Source organism: Hylobates moloch, unplaced genomic scaffold (assembly GCF_009828535.3).
Source record: "Hylobates moloch isolate HMO894 unplaced genomic scaffold, HMol_V3 SCAFFOLD_23, whole genome shotgun sequence".
In the NCBI taxonomy this organism is placed as follows: Eukaryota; Metazoa; Chordata; class Mammalia; order Primates; family Hylobatidae; genus Hylobates; species Hylobates moloch.
This window is the reverse complement of record NW_026652298.1, coordinates 30,011,418-30,030,133: the sequence shown is the minus strand read 5'-3', so window position 1 is coordinate 30,030,133 and position 18,716 is coordinate 30,011,418. Positions and strand designations below refer to the sequence as shown.

Here is an 18,716-nt window from a genome sequence, read left to right as displayed (position 1 = left end):
AGCCCAGCTGATTTTTATATTTTTAGTAGAGACGGGGTTCTGCTTTGTTGGCCAGGCTAGTCTCAAACTCCTGACCTCAGGTGGCCTGCCCGCCTCGGCCTCCAAAATTGCTGGGATTACAGGTGTGAGCCACCGTGCCTGGCCCCAACATCTTGAATAGTCGTATGGACCCCATGAGAGAGAATGAGCTCTCTAGAAATCTAACAGATTATCATACAACTTGTTGGCCTGGTTGGGATTTATGCCCTGTCCCTATTCTTTGATTTGCAAGGGTCTGGCATATGTACAACAGGGCCATACACATTTAAAAATGGACATATATTTTCCCTGCAGTGAACATATGTTACTTATATAATTTAAGAAAATAAACTTTTTAAAGAAACAAAGAGAAAACATTATAAAGCCATGTTAAATGTACCTTATTAGTTGGATGGCATCCCTAGTGAGAGTGATAAATTTTGTCTTTGTTGACTGATTTTTTTTTTTTCTAAGTTTTTACAGTCAGGCTCAAGTGAGGTATTGGTCAGTAATTCAGTCAGGAAGGAATGAGAGTCCAATTTGTGGATGTTTCATGGGTTCTGAGAAACTAGATGGAGTCTTTGCCCTTTTGAAGCTTCTAATCTAGGTAGACGGTCAAGGTCATGATCTGATGTTCTATTAATGACTCCAGCGACCTCCACCACCATTGCCATCCATGGAGCATGCTTTCCGGACCAAGCACCCTTCTGACTGATTCAGCTCTTCCTTGATGCCTCCTCTGATGTTAACCGGCAAGAAAGATGTGATTATTCTCTTCGTTCTGGGCAGGAGACTGTGTGCCGGGCAGCTGAGCCCCTTGCAGAAAGTGGCTGAGCCAGGATTTGAACCCAGGTCTGTCTGGCCCCAGTCCCTGTGCCTTTTGCAGTGTTGTGTCCTCACTCTGTTGACATGCATCATTTTTTAGCTGCCCCATATCTAACTGCCTGTGGTATGGCATAGAGTCCTAGCATTGAGGCAGCTCTGTGAAACCCTCTGCATGGGCTTTTGAAATTCCAAGGTTCTTTTCTTAAGGGCAGGTTGCACAGTAATTTCCCGAGGAAGGCTTTGTTCCATAAACCCAGGCCTTACAAACAACAGTTTCTGCCTCTGATATGTATAACTCTGCTGCTTTAAGAATGAATTGCAGAAGTCACGTTCTTATTGCACCAAATAGAAATCCTTCACAGGGCCGGGTGCTGTGGTTCACGTTTGTAATCCCAGCACTTTGGGAGGCTAAAGCCAGAGGGTCACTTGCAGTCAGGAGTTTGAGACGAGCCTGGCTAACAAGGTGAAACCCTGTCTCTACTGAAAATACAAAAATTAGCCGGACGTGATGGCAAGTGCCTATAGTTCCATCTACTTGGGAGGCTGAGGGAGGAGAATCTCTTGAACCTGGGAAGCATAGGTTGCAGTGAGCCGAGATCATGCCACCGCACTCCAGCCTGGGTGACAGAGCAAGACTCTGTTTCAAAAAAAAAAAAAAAAAAATGCTTCACAGGTTTAGGATGAAAACACCTATTACCTATTGCCCTCCATATCCCAGGGCACAACAGTTAATAGCCTGAGTGTGTCCTTTGTGCTCAGACCACCATGTACATACCTGGATGATAGCTTTCCATTCTCACCAAAATAGAACCATACTACATGCATTTCTGTTAATAGTTTAATTTTTGAACCCAGATACATCTGCTGTTTGGAATGAGCTGTTTTTTGTTTTTGTTTTTGTTTTTTTGGAATGAGCTGGCTTAAAAACAGCATTTGGGGTGATCTGTGATACCCTGTCCCTTTGCTGACAAGCTGACACCTCCTTTTTTGGATCTGTAGGGTGCAGTTAGGGCCCAGAGTTCTTTCGAGCAAATACTTCTGCACCACTTGGTTCAGGGCAGGGAATTGCTCTGTCTGGCACAGCCGTCCGCATGTTTTATTCCAGCAAAGGAGTAGTTTTCATTGTCAAACTGCTTTTCACTTAGGGGGAGAAACAGAACTCTAAAGTTTCCATCGGAGCCTCTGCTGGGCTCCATCACATGAGCAGGTGGGACTGTGGCTGGGGAAGGGTGTGATGACAGCTTTGATTTTATGCAACAGCCATTCCCAGCTGTCCCTGTGCATGCGTTATATATTTAGCTGATCTCTTGGAAGAGAGATGCAGCTTCGAAACAGGTGAGCAGATTTCTCAGGAAAGACACATGAGACATGAAACTTAATGGAGAGGCATTCTGATTTTAAAAAGAGGGCAGGCTGTCACTCTTGCATTTGGCTTTTAAAAAATTCTCATGTTGGCTGGGCACAGTGGCTCATGCCTATAATCCTAGTGCTTTGGGAGGCTGAGGTGCGTGGATCACTTGTGCCTAGGAGTTTGAGACCAGCCTGGGAAACATGGTGAAACCTCAACTCTACCAAAAAAAAAAAAAAAAAAAAAAAGGTGCAAAAATTAATTATCTGGGTTTGATGGTACACGCCTTTTAGTCCCAGCTACTTGGGAGGCCGAGGTGGAGGATCACCTGAGCCTGGGGAGTTCGAGACTGCAGTAAGCCATGACCGTATCACTGCACTCCAGTGAGGGTGACAGTGAGAGACCCTGTCTCAAAAAAAAGAAAACTCTCGTATCTTTGACACTTGGCGTGAGACTAGAAAGTAATTTCTATTTTTCTCATGTTTAATTATCACAAGAGTTACCATTATCCCCATTTTACAAATGAGGAAACTGAGGTTCAGAGAAAGGAAGTAATGAGTCCAAGAGCTGCTAGTTAGTGACACCTATAGGGAAAAACAAATTGTGTTTTTCTTTTTTCTTTTTTTGAGATAGAGACATGGTCTCACCATGTTGCCCAGGTTGGTCTTGAATAACTGGGCTCAAGCGATCCTCCTGCCTCAGCCTCCCAAAGTGCTGGGATTGCAGGTGTGAGTCACCGTGTCCAGCTTCAGGTTGTTTTTCCGTTTATACTCACACTACTCTCAACACACCATTTTTGCTGCCACATGTGTAGGGGTTTCTTCCACACCAGGCAATTCTCCAACACCAGCCGAGCTTCCTACACTTCAATTCTGACAGGACCTCACAGGGTAAGGGCTTAGTCCCCCAGCACTGCCTCTATTTCGGATTTCAGTTGCAAGTCCATGTTGTCACCTGTGCTTCTGACCAACCAGCCCCTCTGGAGACCATGGTCTACCAGTCATCTCAGTAGCTTATAAAACAACACCTGTCACTTAGGAGATTCCAAGGGACTTTGGAGCTGTATGCCAGGAAATGTTGCGAAATCAAATAATGTGTATTTCCTATTATGAATTACAGTGTCTTCATGATAGAGCCAAAATTTGAACCCAGGGATGGCTTGTGTCTCTGCCCACACTATTGATCATCTGCAATTCTCCCTCTATTACAAAAAAAAAAAAAAAGAATATCCCACTCAGACAACATGGTTCTTGGTCTTGGTCTTGTTCTTGAGGGATACAGTCAAGTATGTAAATTTTTTTTTTTTTTTTTTTTTTGAGATGGAGTCTTGCTCTGCCACCCAGGCTGGAGTGCAGCGGCACAATCTCGGCTCACTGCAACCTCTGCCCCCTGGGTTCAAGCAATTCTCCTGCCTCAGCCTCCTGAGTAGCTGAGATTACAGACACCCGCCACCATGCCTGGCTAATTTTGTATTTTTATGGAGATGGAGTTTTACCATGTTGGCCAGGCTGGTCTGGAAACTCCTGATCTCAAGTGATCCGCCTGTCTCAGCCTCCCAAAGTGCTGGGCTCACAGCCGGCCCAGCCTGTACTTTTTGGGTAGTATTTCCTTGGCTTGGATGTCACTGGAGCCCCTTGCTTTTTAGTGGAGAATCCATTACTTGGGAAGTAGGTTCGTAGAATGTGTTTTTAAAGCATTTGGAAAGGTTAAAATTTATGGTTTTCTTAAATCATGAGTAGACAACCAAAAATGTTAGCATGGGTGCAAGAGAGAGAGAGAGAGAGAGAGAGAGAGTGTGTGTGTGTGTGTGTGTGTGTGTGTGTGTGTGTGTGTGTGGCATGCAAGGGAGTAGGCTCCCTTTGGTGTTTAACACATGGCCTTGGATGTTCCCAAGTGGGGGATTTTGAAATTAGGCAGGCTGGGGTTTCCATCACTGGGTTCATCATTGACAGCATTTTCTAAAAACCCAGCCCTCCATTTTCTCAGCTCTGAAATAGAGATTTCGTGCCGTGGTGTTTGAAGCCTCAAGTGGGACTGTTAAATTGTCCAGGCCGTGCTGTGCTCCTGGGGCCATGTAGGTAGTAGCCCCTTAGCACCTTTACTGCTGCCTGTGGATTTCTGTTTGTGCTGGAGCCTAAGACCATGGCAGGGCACTGGAACCTCCCTCATCCTGTGGGAGCAGCCATGTGTGCTCAGCTGTTGACCAGGCTGTCCGGAAAGAGCAGCGCCTCTGGAAGGTGCTGTAGCTGGAGGCTGTTGGGTAGCCACATTCCTTGCAATGGAATGGCAAGTTATCTTTTGGAGGGAGATCTGAGCTGTTCGCTCCCTGGCTTCTACCTCCCAGCCTGTGCACTGCGTATACCCTGTGGAGTGATCCCTAAAAACGTCCAATCATCCCACTTCTTCTGAATCCTCCAGGGGCTGCTTGTTTTGCTCAGAATAAAATGCCATAGCCTGAAAACCCTTACTGTCCTGTCTGTGGTCTCATTTCCTACCAAATGTCTCCCTCCTTCATTATCCTTTAGCCACATGGGGCCCCCTCACTGTTGGTAGAACACGTGGGTGCCCGCCCCAGGCCCTTTGCATTTGCGGTTCCCGGGAACGTTCTCTCCAGGGCTGTGCAGAGCTCACTCCCCTGCCTTATCCCAGTCTCTGCTCAGACAGCTCTTCACTAGCGAGGCCTTTCTTCGAACCTTATTTAACTAGCACTCGCCACCATCATTTTCCCACTCTTTAACTTCCTCTAGCCCTTCTCCTGGCCTGGCATATTAAATAGTCACTTCTTGGGTCTCTGAGTCTCCTCAGTGGAACAGAAGCTTCATATTGGCACTCACTTTCCCCCCACTTGATACATCGCTGTATCTCTAGTGCCTGGTGCCTGGCAGGTAATGCACCTTCAGTAGCTAGTTGTGTAGGAACTAAATGAAGGACTTGCCCAAAGTCACCCCTGCTAAGCGGTGGAGCCAGACTTTGACTCCCAGGATCTGTTTCATTGCACAGCTCCAGGGTCTTGTTGCCTGTGTTTCTCCCTTTGCCACAGTGAGCACTTGAAGGTGGTGGATGTTACTGTTAGGAAGACCATTTCCTTTGTTGGAACACTGAGTAACTGGTGTCTTGTAGACATCATTGGCACCTCACCTGGAAGGGTCCTTTCTCCTTTGGAACCGTAAAGTGTCCCAAATTTCCCAAGACACAGAACCTTGCCCGTTGTTATGGGCCCTGGGCATACCTCATTTTGTGCATTTGAATGTCCTGGGAAATCATCTCCAAATTTAAAGTGATTCTTTATTTTCGCCACCAGCATCTCACACTGTTTGCATCTGGGTCATGCTCAGCTTGTTCACACTGAAAGCAAAACAGTAACCTCGTCATGCCGCTCTCCATGGCATCAGAAGTTTCACTTAATTTAGACAGAAAACCCTATGTGTTCTCTGGTGCCTGCTAGCAAGCTCAGCACAGTTTATACCTATTTTAGACGACTTCACACAGATACCCCCAAACAGATATGGCCGGCAGTGATGAGATGAAAAGTTATGAATGTTCTCTAAGTTTAGATGACCCGCCGATGGTACTGACTAACCCACAGCATTTCTGGAACATGAAAGTTAGTTCTTATGGAACATAAATGTCTATATACTTCTACGAAACAGTCTCCCTGTCTATTTGAATGTAAAGAGAGAAGGCTGCTTGTTTTTGCCAAATCATTATTTTCTCATTTGGAGTGGAACTTTTATAATTATGCCATCAGGGAGACACAGGAGAAAGTTGCTGACTGTTCAGAGTACAGGCAGGCAAGTAGAGTGTGGATTTTTCCCGTGAATAAGGTAGATGTTAACTAGGTTGATTGGCTCAATGGGAAATCCCAGTTAATAGCATCACCATCTTCACATTTGGCACGAGATTAAAATGGCCAGACTGAATCCTGCTTGGAGGCTCCTCTGAGATTTTGATGTGAAAATACTGTGTAATCTGCAGTGCTATGTAAGTTGAAGCAGTATCATTATTTTGATTTCTGTGACAACCCATTACATATGGATATAGTTTTCAAATTTTAATTAGAAAATTTGAAATTAAATACAGCCTTATTTTTTGCTCTTTTGACCTTTCTATTTGAGCTTTTTAAGCACAATGTAAGTTTCTGATTGAACATGGAAATATCCAGCCATGTAGATGAAAGCTTCTGTCTTCTTGGATTCCAGCAGGTGTACTTTTCATGCAGTCCTTGACCAGGGCAAAATACAAAGTTCTGAGCACTGTCAAGGTAACTCAGAATACGAGCAGAAATTGTTAATGCATTTCAGATTGCATTGCTAACCAATATCTAGAAGCCTTCCATTTTTGAAGTCAGTGTGAGCTATCATCGACATGAATAGAGAAGTATGTTTTTCTCTTGGGGTATTAAATTGTCATTCTTTCCATTTTACTTTACATTATTATTATTATTATTTGAGATGAGGTCTCACTCTGTTGCCCAGGCTGGAGTGCAGTGGTACGATCTTGGGTCACTGCAGTTTCCACCTCCCAGGTTCAAGCGATTCTCCTGCCTCAGCCTCCTGAGTAGCTGGGACTGCAGGTCCACACCACCACACCCAGCTAATTTTTGTATTTTAAGTGGAGATGGGGTTTCACCATGTTGGCCAGGCTGGTCTCGAGTTCCTGACCTCAAGTGATCCACCCACCTTGGCCTCCCAAAGTCTTAGAGATTACAGATGTGAGCCACCACGTCCAGCCCCATTCTTTCAGTTTTAAAACTCATGAATCACCCTCAGGAAAGATGCAACTTAGAAAAGTTGTAGTTTGATCAGTTGCCAATGTTTGTATTTATTGTTTAGATTTGACTTTCAGAATTCAGTCACAATTGATTCTTTATGAATTGATTGGTTTACTGAGGGGATGTGCAAAGAGTGTAGAATGGTGTTGTCATCTGTTATTTTTGTCTCTCAAATGACTTGACATTACTCAGACTTTAATTGTGCTGCCTTCCTTAATACCCAGATGTTCTTTTACTCCCAAGGCAAATGAATCTTCTCGACTTGAAAGTAAATCCGATGTTGTGCTTGCATGAACTTAGCCTCATGGCATGAATGGCCTTTCACGCCTTGACCCCGTATACTCACCTTCGGCAGTTGAGGGGTGGGAGACGTCTAACCTGTTCAGTCGATTCCCTCACTTTGTAAATATTAATCTTTAAGCTATGGAGCAACATGGCACATTTACCTCTTATTTTTATTTTTATTTTTTTGTGCATGCCATCTACATGAAATGATATCACCATCTCTGTAACTTCACGGTCTAACTCAATCTAATTTGAAGTGGTCTCTGGGCCGGGCACGGTGGCTCATGTCTGTAATCCCAGCACTTTGGGAGGGCAAGGTGGGTAGATCACCTGTGGCCAGGCATTCGAGACCCGCCTGGCCAACGTGGTGAAACCCCATCTCTACTAAAAATACAAAAAAAATGGCCGGACATGGTGGCACGTGTCTGTAATCTCAGGTACTCGGGAGGCTGAGGCAGGAGAATGGCTTGAACCGGGGAGGTGGAGGTTGCAGTGAGCCAAGATTGCGCCACTGCACTCCAGCCTGGGTAACAGAACGAGACTCTCCCCCCCACCAAAAAAAAAAATAAAAAATAAATAAATAAATAAAGTAGTCTCTCAAGAAGTAACTATGGAATGGTTAAAGACTCTATGTTAGTTAACTATTGTTGTGTAACAAATTACCCCACAGTTAGATGACTTAAAACAACAAACATTTACTATCTCACAGTTTGTGTGGGATAGACAGCCTGGGTGTGGCTTAGCCACATGCCTGGCTCAGGGTCTCTCCTAAGACTCTATCAAGGCGGCAGTTGGAGGCTGTGGTTGTCCCAAGGCTCCACCGGAGGAGGGTGCACTGCCCCTCGTGTGGCTCATGGGGGCTGTTGGCTGCGTGCATCAGTTCCTTGCCATGAAGTTCTCTCCGTAGGGGGCTCATGAGAATCAATGAACAAGAAAGGCCACGTCACACAGAAGCCGCAGTCTTTGTAACTTAATCTCAGTGGTGAAACCCCATCACTTCTGCCGTAGTCTGTTTATTGGAGGTGAGTCAGTAAGTCCAGCCTATGCTCAAGGGGTAGGGATTATATAAGAATGTAATATATTGGAACCATCTTTTTTTTTTTTTTTGAGACAGTGTCCCCCTCTGTTGCCCAGGCTGGAGTGCAGTGGCGTGATCTCGGCTCACTGCAACCTGTGCCTCCTGGGTTCAAGTGATTCTCCTGCCTAAGCCTCCTGAGTAGCTGGGATTACAGGCATGTCCCACCATGCCCGACTAATTTTTGTATTTTTAGCGGAGACCAGGGTTTCACCCCGTTGGGCATGCTGGTGTCGAACTCCTAACCTCAAGTGATCCGCCCACCTTAGCCTCCCGCAGTGCTGGGATTCCAGGTGTGAACCACTGCGCCCTGCCTGGGGTCCATCTTTGAAGCTGCCTACTGATGGGAAAAGTATGATATAGTTAGGCTTAATTTTGTATTATTTCATACATGGAATTGAAATTTTTGGCATCCTTGCTAAAACTGAACCAGGGCAGCAAGGAAGTCAGGTAGCTGCAGGGGAAGGTTGACTGGCTAGTTGCTAAGAGTAAATTCATGACTGTCCAGGGTCTTTCCCGAAGCCTTCAAGGTCAAAAAGCTTATTTCTGCATCTGTATCCTCCTGGTGTTGAAGGTTGCTGATTCTTCTTAAATATAGTCCCAGAGGGGCTGGTGCCTTGGGGACAGGGGGCTGGTGCCTTGGGGACAGGAGGCCAGTGGCTTGATTGCTAATAAGATGTGTGGACTTGAAGCGGGTTGAATGAATCGTGATGAGCAGGACCTCCTTGCAGAGGGCAGCAGTCTGGGCCTGGCCAAGATGAGGAGATAATTTGGAGTCAGGGGCAGAGCAGGGCTGTGAGTTCACCATTTTGGGTATGTATTAGCACCATGCTCTGCTAAGCAGCTGCAGCCAGCTTCATGGTGCGGTCCCTGCCATGGTATCTGTCTCCTGGTTGCCCTGCTGACGGGCTCCGCTGCTCTCTTACCTGCCTTTTCTAAGTCCCATGGCTAAGTGCAGGCTCCCCTCAAATTCTGATTACATAGTTTACATATCACTAACATATAATTATAGTTTATGCATAATTTTATTTGTGTCTTTACATCAGATCTTCGCAGGTACATAGAAAAGTCGTTGGTTCTCTTAGCTTTGTTACAAGAGACAGGAGGCCTCTGGCTGTCACCGTCTCCCACTTCCCACCCTTCAGAAGCCCCTCTTGGAAGCTTTTCCACTCATGCTTTGGGTTGTCGCCTCCGTATCTCTGATCAACACGCCTGTTGCCACTTTTTTGTTTTTCAGTTGTTGGAATTACTTCTCATTGTGGAAGAGGAAGGGTAACTGTCTTCGACTGCTCCACCTCCAGAAAACACACATAACACGCAGCTCCCCATCCTCTGGCACAGTGGTATCATCATTTTGGTTAGATCGGTATTCAGTGGTTAGATCGGTATTCAGTGATTACATTATTATAACTGGAAATGCTGTCCACAGCTGTGAGGTGCATGATTGTTTTTCCTGCACAATCTCTTGATTTCTCTGGTGTTAATACTTAATTCAACTCCAAGTTTGTCCTCAGTGTGTAAATCCCCCTGGTACATTCAGGCACTTTAGGCTGCCTCCCGCTTGCACCCAAGGCAGTCTCTCCCGGTGCCTTCTGGCCTACTCTAGCCAGAAGCCTGCTGCTTGTGGGCCCACACTCTCCAACTCACTTTTTTTCTTAACGGCTTTCTTGAGATATAATGCACATAACATACAGTTCACCCTTTGAGAGTGCATAATTTGAGTGGTGGTTTTTTTTTTTTTTTTGGTTTGTTTTTGAGATGGAGTTTTTCTCTTGTTGCTCAGGCTGGAGTGCAGTGGTTGGATCTCGGCTCACTGCAACCTCTGCTTCCCGGGTTCAAGTGATTCTCATGCCTCAGTCTCACGAGTAGTTGGGGTTACAGGCGCACACCACCATGCCCGGCTAATTTTTGTATTTTTAGTAGAGATTGGGTTTCACCATGTTGGCCAGGCTGGTCTCGAATGCTTGGCCTCAGGTGATCTGCCCACCTCAACCTCCCAGTGTGCTGGGATTACAGGCACGAGCCACCACGCCCGACCCTCAGTGGTTTTTATATTCACAAATTGTGCAACGATCACCACTCTCTAATTACAGAACATTTTTGTCATTCTCCAAAGAAACCTCATACCCTTTAGCAGTCGGTCTTTATCCCTCCTTCCCCCAGACCCTGGCAACTTAAGACCTTCCCTGGACATTTCGTGTTTTTGGGCTCTGGTAATCTGCAGCCTTTTGGATCTGGCTTCTTTCCCCTGGCTGAATGCTCTCACGGTCTATCCATGTTGCAGTGTGAGTCGGCTGTTCATTCCTCTCATGGCTGAATAGTACTCCCCTGCATGACTAGACCGCATCTTGTTGACTTACCAGGTGATAGCCATTTGGGTTGTTTATGCTTTTTTGTTACTATGAAATATTCTCTGGCTCACTTTTGTGTTTGATCCCCTATATCTTGGGATCTATGTATTAACGATTGCTAGAATTCTTCCCTTCTTTAGGTGTGGGGTAAAGTTTCTGCAGGGTCACATGTCTGAAAATGCCTTTATCCTGCCTCTCACGTGACTTGCCTGGGTATATAAGGCCCAAAATAATTTTTCTTCAGAATGTTGAAGATGTTTCTTCATTGTTTTCTGGATTTCCATGTTGCTGTTGAGAAATCCTACGCGATTTCTAGTTTTTATCCTTTGTAAAAATTCTTCTTCCACTTCAAAGTTGGTAGCCTCTCTTCTCTGTGCCCTGTGTTCTGAAGTCTGTGAATGAGGCTTGCTTTTGTCCATTTTGCTGGACGTTCATTGAACTCTTCCATCCTGCCCCTCGTGTCTTTTGGCTCTGAATTATGTCTTTGATTTCCTCGTCTGTGTGTTATCTTTTTCTCCTTTCTTGATCTCTTCTCATTTGGACTTGTAGTTCTCTATTCCCCCCCTCTTTTTTCTTTTTGAGACAGGGTCTTGCTCTGTGGCCCAGGGTGAAGTGCAGTGATGCCATCTTAGTTCACTGCAACCTCTGCCTCCCAGGCTCAAGCGATCCTCCCACTTCAGCCTCCTGAGTACCTGGGACTACAGGCATGTGGCACCACGCCGCACTAATTTTTGTGGTTTTTGCAGAGGTGGGGCTTCGCCATGTTGCCCAGGCTTGTATTCCATTTTGTTATTCATTGCTTCTATTTTCTGGAAATTTTGCTACCCTTTCCCTTACTGTCCCTGTTCTATTTTTGCTGTTATATAGTTTCACTCTGTAAAAGGGCTTTTGTGTGCTTCGTGTTTTTCTTTTTCTCCTTTTTAAGTATCTCCCTATTCTTACTTCATGACTACCCTGTCTCCTCCTCTCTCTCTGGAAATATTACCCACAGTTTGCTTTTGGAGTGTTTTCCCTAAATAGTCTCTCTTTCCTGCAAGTTGCTTTTCTCTTGTTTATTCCTGTCTCAGTCTTTCATCTTAGGTGCTTTTCTCAAATGGGGTGTGATTTCTAGACATCTGCTCAGATGTTTTGGAGTGGGGTTAGAAATTGATCTGAAGCTCCATGAACATTGACTTTGGGCCTGTTGGGGTGATCTGGCTGTGCCATTCCACTGGAGAACTACTCCTGGTCTCCAAAGGTTTTTTAGATTCCTGGGAGAATACGTTTCCATTCCTTGGCTTAGAGGCAAATGCTGTCTGCCTGCTGTTCTGCGAATGAGTGGGGCTGGGGAGAGGGAAGAAGAATGGGAGAAACTTAGAAGTTCAGTGTGTGGAACTTTTCTCTCTCCGTTAAAAAAATAGAATACCCCAACCTCAACTCAGTCCAGACCTACCACATTTTCTCGGAGAATAAACATGTATATTCTGCTAATCGCTTCTTAAACAGACTTTTAAAACCTTTCTTTTGATTTCTAGTCCTGTGTTCACCCTCACTTCCAGAGGTGTCTTGTGCTAACAATTCATTAGCCTTTTGTGAGTCATTCCATTCTCATCAGATATTATTTTGGTGGCACCCATGTCTATTTAGGAATGAAATTTTCTCAGGTCTGTCAAGTTATTTATCAGTCATCTACCTGATTCTCAGCTTCTATAGTTTTGTTGTTTTGTTTCCTCTCCAGTTCTTTTTTTTTTTTTGAGCGATGTCTTTATAAAAACCTTTTTTTTGCTTTTATTATTATTTTTGACACATGATAATTGTACATATGTATGAGGTAGTGTGTGATATTATGATAGATGTATACAAAATTTAATGATCAAATCTGGGTACTTAACATATTCATCATCACCTCACAGGAAACATTTTAATTGGCTTTTTTTTTTTTTTTTTGAGACAGAGTCTTGCTCTGTTGCCCAGGCTGGAGTGCAGTGGCACAATCTTGGCTCGCTGCAATCTCTGTCTCCCTGGTTCAAGTGATTCTCCTGCTTCAGCCCTTCAAGTAGCTGGGATTGCAGGAGCGTGCCACCATGTCCAGCTGATTTTCATATTTTTAGTAGAGGCAGCGTTTCTCCATGTTGGCCAGGGTGGTTTCAAACTCCTGACCTCAAGTGATCCACCCGCCTTGGCCTCCCAAAAGTGCTGGCATTACAGGCGTGAGCCACCGCGCCCGGCCTCAGTTGACATTTTAATGGGATTTTGAGAGGATGTGAGTGTAAATTACTGTGTTCAGGCTCTCATCTTTACAGAGTTCTTCACAGTTTTTCTTTCCATAACTATTTGGGGTTATCTGTTGTGATTGGGTCACTCCCTATGTTCGTGGCCCAGGATTCAGGGCTTCCTTTTGCGTGTTCCGTGCTGTCACTCAGGGCCTTGAGCCTTCGGTGGGCTCTAACAGTGTGGCCCGAGGAGGCTTAGCCACCTGGCTTAGTTGCTTCAGTTTTGACTCCTGGTTTGGCTCAGCCTTCCTGACTTTCACCTTCTCCCTGAAGGCTACCCCCTATCACTGGGGGGCTAGTCTCAGATCGTTGTTTAGCCTCACTGCCCCTCCATACAGCTGATAGGGCATCCAAGGGGTTTCTTGTCCCAGAACACACAGGAAACTGATCCTGCATCGTTGATGCTTGTTTTGAGGCATCAAACATGCTGTGGATGTTTTTCTTTGCCCTTGGTGTGGGAGGTCTTCCCTGTTCTTGTTTACTGCTTTTCTTGGAACTATCTGGTTCATTCCCAGTTCTTCTTTATTTGCTCTTCCCTACAGAGTGGGCATATATGGGCATATACGTAATCATGGAAACACTACTCGGAGCTGTCTGTGTGCATGCTTGCTCTGACCTGGGAGCCAGTCTCTTTAATATGTCTTTTGCACTGATGTTCTGTGTTGGTTTTCGAGTTTTTCTAGAGGTTTTCTTGCTGTCATCCTAGGTATGGTTTATAAATGCCAATCCTTGGTTTTACACATACTCTGACCCCCATTGGTGCTCCATAGCTGGCTGTCAGCAGGCTCTACCTCACTGGATCACTTTTTTGTTGTAGAAAAAGAAACTTGGCAAATATAAAAGATGTAAGTGGACTGAATGCAGTGACTCACACCTGTAATCTTAGCACTTTGGGAAGCTGAGGAGGGAGGATCACTTGAGACCAGGAGTTCGAGACCAGCCTGGTCAACATAGTGAGACTTTGTCTCTACAAAAACTAAAAAAAAAAAAACAGAAAAAGAACTAGCCTGGTGCAGCAGGGGTATGCCTACAGTCCCAGTGACTCAGGAGGATGAGGCAGGAGGATTGTTTGAGCCCAGGAGTTTGAGGCTGTAGTGAGCTGTATGATTGATTGTGCCACTGTACTCCAGCCTGGGTGACAGAGGATACCCCATCTCAAAAAAACAAAACAGACAAAACAAAACCTCTCGCCCCCAAAAAACCCAGCAAATATAGGCTCTAATGTCTTGCCAAACCTGCCAAAACATTGCCTGTTTTCTCCTGAAATGGAAAGTAGTGACAAGATTATTTCTTGACTCCTGTGCTTCTATCTCATGACAGTTCTTGCATTTTAAAAATACAGCTTATCACTTTTTTTTTTAAGTGACAAAGTCTAGTTCTGTCACCTAGGCTGGATGACAGTGGCACAATCATAGCCCATGGCAGCCTCGACCTCCTGGGCTCAAGCGATCCTCTCACCTCAGCCTCCTGAGCAGCTGACACTACAGGTGCACACCACCATGCCTGGCCTTGTCACTCATTTTATTGTACTTAGGCGAAAATGTCCCATTGTTGAAGTAGTTAGTAAGTGTGTGCGTGTGTTTTTCTTGAGAGCTTTTTCAATCTGAAGTCATCTGAGAAAGAAGAATTGTTTCTTTTTTTACTGGGAGAATAATTTTTGATACTGTTGAAATATTTATGACATGTCTCTCTTTCTCTAAAGTTGTGCCAAATCTTTGGAGTGTTGATGGAGAAGTTACAGTAACTGAGCAGAAGCCGGGAGAAATTGCTGAAGAACTTGCAAGCTCCTACGAAAGGAAGCTCATCGAGGTAAGGCCGGTGGATTCTGTGTGTCTTTGTTTCTGATGTTGGCTGTGTTGGAGACTTTCCAGGATAAGCCCAGCCTGTTCTAAAGACACGTTAGCAAAACAACCAAGCAACTCCTCAGCCCCACAAAACAAAACAAGACCAAATCAGTGTGCTTTATAAAGAGAAGTATGAGCTGATCTTTTGAAAAATATCACTTAATTACTGGAAATTTCTGGCACTTATGATAAGGAAACAAGAGAAAACATATATATGTAACATTAAAAGTAAAACAATTGTAAGATTCGGAGATGAAAACAGGAGAGAATATCACATGCACTTTTTGCTATTAAATGTGAAAATATGGATGAGATGAACTATTTTTCAGAAGAACATTCATTATCAGAATTAATTGAAGATGAGGCAAACTGGTCGAAGTGACCCCCTCACCCTCAAAAGAAAAGGAAAGAAAAAAAAAAAAACCAAAACACTTTGGAATAAAGTTGTACAAATAACTGAAGAACTGCTTCCTTAGAAGATAGCAAGCCTAGAGGGTTTCATGGTGATTCTAGGAAACTCTTCAAGGTAATACACAAAGAGCCCTTTGCTATTTATATTTCCTGAGAGGGTTTTTTTACGTCTCTATCTTGGTTCAGGTATGCATTACTGTGATATAAAAAAATCCTGACAAAGATAGCATAAAAAAGAAAACTATCAAATAGAATCATTTGTGTATAAGATGTACAAAAATTCTAGAAAGTCATTACTCAAATTCAGTCGCATATTGAAAGAGCAGTGCACATAAAACATAGGGTTTATTTAGGGTTGCAAGGATGGGTGCATGTTAGGAAATTCATCCATGTAAGTCATCTCATTAGTAGCCTCAAAGAGAAAAACCAGATAATTATCTTGGTAGGTAATGAAAAATCATTTTATAACCTTATTGATACCTGATTTAAAAAAAGGTAATTCTTGAATATGATAAAGAGGTTTTTCAAAAACCATCAATTTATTATCGTATTCAATGGTAAAGTTGAGAAGCTATGTTTTTGATGAGGTGTGTACATGCTGTAATGGTCCCTTGGTGGTAGTGTTGGAAGTCATGTCTGTATGTTCATACATACACATACTAAGTACACAAGCAAACTTTCTGTTCTTTCTAAATCTTCTACAGTGAGTTTTATTTTGATAATCAAGAAAACAGTCACTCATTGCTGCGGAGACATGCCTGAGCTTGGGTGGGTTTCAGAGGCCCAGGGCTTTGGAGGGGGTCCCCTTAAGTTCATTGCTGGTTCAGGCTGCCATTCTTACCATCTGTTTTGTCTGGTCTCTAAAGTGCCTCTAAAGAGGGAAGGTGGCTTTAGAAACATCTTGCATTCTAACTCACGTGAGCGCAAGGGAAGGCAAGCTGAGGCCTTAACACACAGGCTGGTGGGGATGAGTCGAAAGCCAGGCTGGGGAGGCCTGGGGACAGGGCACTCCTGTGTGCTCTCTGCCCACTGCTGTGCCTTTCCTTGGGAGCTCCCTCAATGGGGCCGTGAGACTCAGACTTGGCTGGTGGCAGTGCCAGGGTTCTGGGCCATGGGTCTGTGCCCGGAAGGCCCAAGTGGAGAGGGAAGCAGGGCCCCAATCTCAGGATTGGGACAACTTGTGTGTATTTCTTTCCCATTGTGGACTCGGAGCCCCTGAAAGGTAGGACTGTGTCTTTGCCACCTCTGTACATTCCACAGCCACTTATTGGCAAATGGCAGATGCTGTGTAACCCTTGAATTTTTAAGTTCCCCTGGGTTGGGGATGTCTGGATTTACTGAATGAGTGAATGAAGGCCTGATGAGCTAGAGAGGGTGAAAGCGTTCTCAGAATGAAAGTGCAGGATGAAAGGTTCTGTTCCTCTGGGGGAACAAGGGTGCTGTGGTGAGGACTCCATCAGACCAGTGCAGCTCAGCGAGGGTGCCTACTTCGCAGGGTCCACAAAGGCATTGAGTGCTGGGTCCAGGCAGTGCTCTGCATGGAGATTCTCCACCTGTGGGGCTGCTGGGCAGCGTGTAGGGGTGGGGTGGGGGTGCAAGAAGACAGTGATTGGGTGTTTGACTCTCTGAGCCAAGTGCCACTAGTTCATTCGTGGGCCGGGTGGTTGGATGGTTTATTTCAGTGTTTATGAAATGCCTGCTTTCTGCATCAGAAACAGTAAGAACAGAGGCTAGTACAAGGAAAGCATTGGCAGGAACTGAAAGGAGACTTACGGGTCGGGAACAGAGTGGATGAGGGGAGAAAGGTGGTGCTGTGGCTGTGTCCTGGCTGTGTCAGCACCCACTTTGCTTTGATCATGTGAAAGTCTCATCCCCCACTGTGCTGACCTCAGCTGGGGTGTGTGGAGAGGATCAGGTCATGTGGGGAGTTACTGCAGGGTCCACCTGCCTGGCTGTTCTGGCCAGCTGTGAGAGGGTGAGTGTGGAACCACCAAACGGGAGGGCTCAAGATTCAGGCCTGAAGGTTCGTCTTACCAGCCTCAAGCTTCCTTTCTTTTCCTTCTAGTTTCTTTTATCCCGGGAGCAGTAGAGGTGCTGGCTGTAGTCAACGAGCTGAGAGAAGTGTGAGGCTGAAGCAGACATGTCCTCAAACGGCATTTACTACAACGGATTGATTTTTCCTTCTTTTTTGGTTGCAAAGGCAGGTTCTGCCAGTGATCTTTCATCTGTGAATAGCATTAGCATTTCATTACACCACCACTTTTGCTGTTAATCAAGACCCTCAGAACGTTCTTTGTGATGCTTCTGTCATCCTATTAATGGGTTGATTTTTACCAAGATAGTTGTAAACACTTGTTAGAGTAATGAAAGAATGTAAGGGGAAAAGTTGATACAGTTTCTTTCCATGTCAGAAGGGCAAAGGAAGAAGAAGAAACATTGTATTTACTTAGTTATTTATGGAGACAGGGTCTCAGTCTGTCACCTAGGCTGGAGTGCAGTGGTACAGCCTTGGCTCACTGCAGCCTCAACCTCCCGGGCTCGACGGATCTTCCCACCTCAGCCTCCCAAGTAGCTGAGACTACAGGCATGTGCCACTATGCCCAGCTAATTTTTTAAAATTTATTTTTTCTAGAGATGAGATCTTGCTATGCTGCCTAAGTTGGTCTCAAACTTGTGACCTCAAGCAATACTCTCGCCTCGGCCTCTCAAAGTGCTGGGATCACAAGTGTATGCCATCGTGCCCAGTCCATCTCATTTTAGATAATAAGGATATTTGGAACACCTTAAACATGGTGATTCATCCCAATGCGAAGGGAGTTTCTGAGAATTTTTTTATCTAGGTGTCTTGGAGAGCATGAAAGCCAACTTACCTATCTGCACATACACACTACACATTTGTGCTTGGTGACCTGGAATCCAGTGTCCTGGACAGCACAGAACCTAAAGTCAGTGCCATAAAGCCCTCTTTAAATGGCTGGTGAGCATCTTGCGCCAAGGACTGGAGGTATAAAAATTGTTCCTGACACCCTGTGATTGTTAACTTAGGAAAACAAGGAGGACAGGAGAATTCTGACAGGTATACATTAATCTGACAAGGGTAAAAACACTAGTAATATCGCAGCCCCTGTAGTACTAGCAGCAGCTGTCAGGTGAGTACTGTTAGATCCAGGCACTGTGCTGGGGTTTTTATGTAGATGAACGTATGTGATCCTGAGAAGAGTTCTTTGAGGAGGATACTCTTGCTGTCTCCAGTTGACAGACAAAGCTTTGGAAAGTTTAGTAACTTTCCCAAGAGTCCTTAGCTGCTAAGAAGCAGAGCTGGGGCTGGGCGTGGTGGCTCAAACCTGTAATCCCAGCACTTTGAGAGAATGAGGTGGGTGGATCATTTCAGACTAGGAGTTCGAGAGTAGCCCGGTCAACATGGGGAAACTGTGTCTGCCAGATAGAATCTGTTTCCATTCTCAAAAATTAGCCAGACATGGCGGCATACGCTTACAGTCCCAGCTACTTGAGAGGCTGAGGCAGAGAATCACTTG

At 45.0% G+C, this 18,716-nt stretch overlaps 1 protein-coding gene across 3 annotated transcripts in view; it reads left to right on the top strand.

Annotated features, from left to right (window-relative positions):
• Positions 1–18,716, top strand: part of SNX29 (sorting nexin 29) — a 593,868-nt gene that overhangs the window by 279,043 nt on the left and 296,109 nt on the right. For 2 of the 3 annotated variants that reach the window (XM_032145365.2, XM_032145366.2), the window contains exon 15: positions 14,628–14,734. In XM_032145365.2, the coding sequence (XP_032001256.1) occupies positions 14,628–14,734 (107 nt within the window). Of the gene's footprint in view, positions 1–14,627; positions 14,735–17,245; positions 17,453–18,716 lie in introns of those variants that run through there. The other variant, XM_058433797.1, reaches the window with a different exon arrangement.